The sequence below is a fragment of the Nannobrachium achirus genome (assembly GCF_963921795.1).
Source record: "Nannobrachium achirus genome assembly, chromosome: 20".
NCBI classification, from domain to species: domain Eukaryota; kingdom Metazoa; phylum Chordata; class Actinopteri; order Myctophiformes; family Myctophidae; genus Nannobrachium; species Nannobrachium achirus.
Window position 1 is genome coordinate 33,615,191 of NC_137827.1, and position 6,000 is coordinate 33,621,190.

General features: G+C 41.9%; 1 protein-coding gene across 1 annotated transcript in view; it reads right to left on the reverse strand.

Moving 5' to 3' along the window:
* stard9 (StAR-related lipid transfer (START) domain containing 9) overlaps window positions 1-6,000 on the reverse strand; it is a 58,222-nt gene that overhangs the window by 3,846 nt on the left and 48,376 nt on the right. Inside the window, exons 23-29 of the mRNA XM_080750992.1 lie at window positions 5,884-5,995; window positions 5,189-5,288; window positions 3,927-4,099; window positions 2,891-2,955; window positions 2,145-2,347; window positions 1,487-1,566; window positions 284-442 (exon numbers count right to left, since the gene is read on the reverse strand). Of these exons, the coding sequence (XP_080607118.1) occupies window positions 284-442; window positions 1,487-1,566; window positions 2,145-2,347; window positions 2,891-2,955; window positions 3,927-4,099; window positions 5,189-5,288; window positions 5,884-5,995 (892 nt within the window). The remainder of the gene's footprint in view (window positions 1-283; window positions 443-1,486; window positions 1,567-2,144; window positions 2,348-2,890; window positions 2,956-3,926; window positions 4,100-5,188; window positions 5,289-5,883; window positions 5,996-6,000) is intronic.

Genomic DNA, 6,000 nt, shown 5'->3' on the forward strand with positions numbered 1-6,000 from the left:
GACCTGACGGTCGCAATAAATACATATATTTAGCCTCACCATGACACATCATGTTGTTGGACAACTGTCACAATAAAGCCAAAGAGCTTATTTCCAGAGGAGAGGAGAGGAGAGGAGAGGAGAGGAGAGGAGAGGAGAGGAGAGGAGAGGAGAGGAGAGGAGGACAGATGGACTGCCAGTGCAACACTATGTAGTGTGATTACTGTTAACCACTGTGAGGATTAGTCATATACTTTCTGCAATGCTGTTCAGACAACCAACCATCTGTCAAGCATCATCTCACCTGCAGCAGGCAGATGACGCGGACCACCTCCTGTCCGTTCCGCCTGACAGGTTGCAGGACCCAGGCGCTGGGCATCATCTCCCCTCGGACAGCGTCCACGCTGGGACGAGGAAGAGACTCCTCAAACACAGACTGCATGGCCAGCACACACAGGCCAGCCTGGGGGAGAGTGGAGGAGATTAGGGCTGTCACAATTACTACATAATCGTCTAATCGTGATTTTTTTAAATCATCGTGATTATTTTTCATAATCGTCATAATCGTTTCCATGTTGAAAAATGTTCATATATTAAAAATAGTGGAAATAGCAGATCTACAAGCTCACAACGCGTCGCATCGCGACGCGTTGTGAGCTTGTATCAATGCTTGTATCAATGTTATTTTTTAAGTATAAAGTTGTCAAATATGTCAGTAACTTTTTTGTATATTTAGGTTATGTGTCATGATTGCCATGTGCAGCTTCAAAGCCTAAAAGCCAAACAGAAATGTAATTATCAACGTGAAAAACACAATTAAATCGTTAATCGCCAATTATTTGAGTGACAATTAATCGTCATGTAAAATGTCACATCGTGACAGCCCTAGAGGAGGTACAACTAAACAGTGTCTCAGCTTTCCTCTGTCTCAATATGATTCAATTGCCGTAAGGGGAGCTGCACTTACCCACCTAAACCCTACCTTGCTGTATGTTAAATTGCAAACAATTGACAATCAACAAGCTCACAACGCAACAATGTTGCAATGCATTGTGAGCTTCAAGATCTGATAATTTCGCTGAATGTTCATTTATGTATTACTATTTTCACTAAGAACTGTTTGCCTATTGTTGCCAAATGTTCCTCTCATCTCATCTTCTCTCTTCTTCATGATGACATAATGCCCAAAATCAGGATGCTAGTGTTCATGTGGTTAAAAGTTGACTACAGATATTTCTTTGTCACACCGAGGACTTTGCTGTCACACTTGCTGTAAAATAGGTATCGATTACAAAAGCACTACTAAATTCGTGCTGACAACGTAATTCCCGGTTTCACGCCAGACCATAAAGAAACTCTTTTATTGCAGGGTGACCTTGCCACTTGATGTCATTCAGCGGAAGCTCACTGAACCACAGACACAATGACTGACGGGCCTGCCTGTAATTATGTGTGTTTGGTGCTGCTGGGGGATGATTGTTGTGGGACTGTACTGTGCGGTACTGACCTGCTTGGACTCGGTGCTGATGCAGCAGAAATCCCGCGGCTGGCTGAGGTGACAGACAGACGGGTCTGTCAATAGGTAGACTGAACAAGGACACACAGAGAGAGGCAGACAGAAAGAGAGAGAGAGTGGAGGAGTGAGACAGGCAGATAGTCATACAAACAAAAGGGGCAATAAAACAGAATAGAAGCAAAACACACATGAAAAAAAAAGAATATAATACACAGAATAATATTGAAAACAAAATAGAGGAAGTTGTTAGTTGGAAAATTGCCTTAGGCATCGCTTTAAGGTCAGTTACATCAAGAATGATGTATTAAACTATATGTAGAGAAATGACAACAAAAAAAGCCCACGGCATAAGAATAAGACAGATATGAGGCGTGCATTGGGGCTGGCAAAATTAGATTAGGCCATATGCATATATATAGTATGTGGCATTGAAACTGCAAGTATGTTGAGGTGCTATTCACCAATGATAAATGAGAGTCTATAGATAGGTGTGGTACCGTAGGAGAACGCCGTCCTTTAAGTGAATGTATTAATTATGCTATGGAGCTAATATAAGAAACCAGGCTCCATTCCCCAAGGCAGGCAGGCTGCCAGCCAGCCAGCCAGCCAGCCAGCCAGCCAGACAGACAGGTGTGTTAACTTGGCTCACCCAGCTGTGTGCTGTCATCTAGTGGTCGCGTCCAGGCAGAGCGGATGGACTGGTGGTACAGGTTGGCCTTGGATGGCTGTCGGACCGTGTTCCACAGGCTGGCCAGGGGTCTGCTCAGCTCTCCGGCCCCCAGGAAGCCATGGACAGACGGGCTGGAAGAGGGCTTGTAGTAGGCCTGGACACCTCGCTCTGCGCCCTGGTACCTGTGGCAGACACACACACAACGAGACTTACTGTATATGCAACGAGTTCAATCCATGCTCATGACCTGTGCCAATTGTCATTTCCTTGCACACAGCCCGTTATCTTTCCTGCCTCTCTCCGTTGCATAATAATAAAACCGAAGATGGTGTTTTCGGCAGGTAACCATGGTATTAACCCATTAAGACCCGGAATTATTTTAGACTTTCGCTATTGAAAAATAGTAGATATACAAGCTCAGTGCCGCGCTGCGAGCTTGTAGATCTATTTTTGAAAAATCTTGAAAATGTGTGCAAATATTAAATATTTTCAAAGCAAACTTTTGTACAGGTAACTCTAAATCTCTGCTTCTGGGGGGTCCCTGGGACAACATATTTTGAGATGGGGTTCTGCGGCCTAATACATGTCATTTTGGGGGTCCTTGACATGAAAAGAAAAAAGGTTTGACAATCACTGATCTAGAAGAAGGATTTAGAAGACATCTATGGAATCGGGTCAAAATATTAAAAGACTTAAATAAGAAGATGATTCTAGAGTGCACTCACCTCCAGCCAGCAGAGCCCCTTCCCATGATCAGGTTGGCCATGTCTCCAGCAGCAGCTAGTCGCACCTGTGTGGACACAAGAGCTTTCTTTTATCCCTCCATGTTAATAGGCCCATTCTGCCCCTCATCTATTATTCATGTTATGAAGTAAAATTGGCAGTGAGCGAGAATAATAATGATGATGTTCTGCAGATGACAATGACTCGTATTACGGCTTGATTATGTGCATATTGTCAGAAAGGTTTACTTAAGAATGAATAAATAAAGAGAGATTCATACTTTGAATCAATCTATGATTACAATTTGGGCATTTAGCAGATGCTTTTATCCAGAGTTGAGTGTGAGAAACTTTTGCTGCTTGTACCCGACAAATAAATCCCTCTTGATAGATATAAATACAGTGAAAAGAATACAATTTAGTGCTTCAAAGAAACTAGGATACCAGGTAAACATCAAACCAAGCATCTGTCTACAATGCTGGATAACACCACCGTTTACATAAGCAATCCGTTCCATTCTTTCATTCTTTTTTCAAGATTTATTTCAGAAAGACAGGAAGGGTGGTAGAGATAGGAGGGGATGTCTTGCAGCAAAGTGATAGCTGCAAAAAGGACTACTGTATAATGTATTGTCATTATGACTATAAAGCTCTAACCAACCGGACTGCTGGGTTGAAAGAATGTAAAGCTGCTTATACTGCAGTGTTATGTTTGTAGTGTAGAGGTGCAACAGTTTATCAAACTAATATATTTCATAGATTATAAACAATTCCAGATTTAAACTCAAAAATAGATAATTAGGTGAAAATGTTGAAAACCTTTCTCAAAATGTCTCAAAAACCAAAAAGATTGTCTATTTTTGTGCAACACCGTTGTATTACAAAAATAAAATAGGTGTGCTTATACAAAACAGAAGCGCTTCTCGATTGTCTGATTAATTGAAAAAGTCACTGATAGAATAATCACCAAGAAATAATCGATAAATGCAGCCCTACTGTTTAGTGTACAACCTTCTCTTGAGTTCCCCCTTGCTTTTACCTCTGCCAGAGCTTGTCCCAGAAGAGTGGAGGTGATGTCCTGATAGGCTGTCGATATGGACGAAGAGGAGGAGCCGAAGGAGGCGGTGCGCTGGCGCAGGCAGGTGGGGGACACTGGTGACGAGGTTATCAGGGGCTCAAACCGTCCTGCGGCGGGAGGCTCCAGGCAGACGTCTGTGGTAGATCAGACACACAGATAACATGAATGTACTGAAGAGAGATCAGGGGCGTCAATTGGGTATGGCAGGGGTATGCAGCTGCCATACCCTGGGTCCAGGGGGGGGAAATAAAAGTTGCTTTTAAATATAAATCCATGAATGTCTCCTTGTCTATCTGTGCTGGTTATTATGTTGTTAAATTACAGTAAAATAACTACAAAATCTAACAAAATGGTCACTTTAACAATTACATTCTCCACACTTGTATTCAAAAAAAAAAAAAAAAAAAGGTATATTCCCAGGTTCCGCAGGTCAGCTGCACAGGTGCAATGCATTATTGTTAATTGTGGCACGTTTACTAACATGCTAAGTTTAGCTGCACTTGGAAAAAAACGTTCCAGGCTGCCATATCCAGCCCAAGAAACCAGAAACCCGGGTAAAAAACTGAAAATAGTAGTTTTTTTTTTAGACATTGTGAAAATAGCAGATCTACATGCTCACAACGCCTCGCAGCTATTTTCACAATAGAACCGTGTTATACAAAATGTAATGCCTCTTTTCCATGAGGACTCCCATCTTTTGCCATACCCTAGCTTTTGCTGAACTAACGCCACTGCTGAAGAGAGAGTCTGAACAAAACACGAATGCGCTGCAGAGAGAGGCTGAACAAAATTGTTCTGAAGAGCTTTAAATATTTAAGCGAGGCGTGCCGAATTTACTTCAAAACATGGCTAGTCTCTTGCAACCACAGCAGTACAGACAGAACAACTTTGACTTGTTTGAACAACTTTTACATTTTGGAAGTCATATAGACAAAATATTTTCCAGGCTATGGCTTAACCCATTAAAAACCGGGAAAGCATCCGTGTTATTTTAGAATTTAGCGTTGACTATTCAAAAATAACAAGTATACAAACTCGAGCTGTGAGCTTGTACATCTGCCATTTTTTTTTACCTCTTTTTATCTCGAAAGTGTGATAACTACTGAAGGCATTCGTAGAATCTGCCTCATGCTTAATGGGTTAAAAGGAAATCTTATACTATATATAAAAAGGACATCATAAAGCATGTGAGTGAGGTTTGGGTATCACTGTCTAGTCATTACCTTGGGCAGACAGCCAGGCTCTCTGGGTCCTCACACTCTGGGGGCCACATATTGGGGGACGCGTCCTGACCTTCAGCCCTTCATCCTGGAAGCTGGCGGCCTGAACGAAAATAACAGCGTCCCATGCGGTTAGCATTCAAAGACACACTCTCTCTCATCCAGGAAGTGGCGATAAGGTGATGTCCTCCTTAAAGTTTGGTAATAATTATATATATGGAATAGGGTCGCTAACAGATGGAAACCATGTGTGTCTAAAACCATTACCTTTCAGGAAATGAAAGAAAAAAAAGAACCTGTGTTCCAATGGATCCATGTAGTTGTGATTTAGTCATAAGCACTTGTTAATACTTTAAATAAATATGAACACCACGCACAGACACATGTAACTATAGACAAAAAGTGAAAATAAAGAAGCTAAATAGCTGATTTACAAGCTCACAATGTGCTGCATCTCAATATGTTGTATTTTCAGTACTTTCGCACAATGGGGAATTCATTTATGAAACATAAGACAGCCATACAAGGTTTCTGCCTGACAGTGACGATATATTCATTAAAAACTAAACAAAAACAACCTCACTTAACTTAAAGGATGCCATTATTCACGGCACATACCCATGAGGGCATACTTTTTCTGCATTGAAAATCTAAAATAAATTAAATACATACACGTTGAACGTAAAACCTCTTCCTACCTGTCCGTTCAGTGTGTTCCTCATGCTGTCTTGTAGCTGGGTAGTGTTGCCACTGTTGTAGCCCGAGGTGGGTCCAGAGGAGAGGCTGAGGCTGGAGCCAGTGCACAGGGTGCTGTT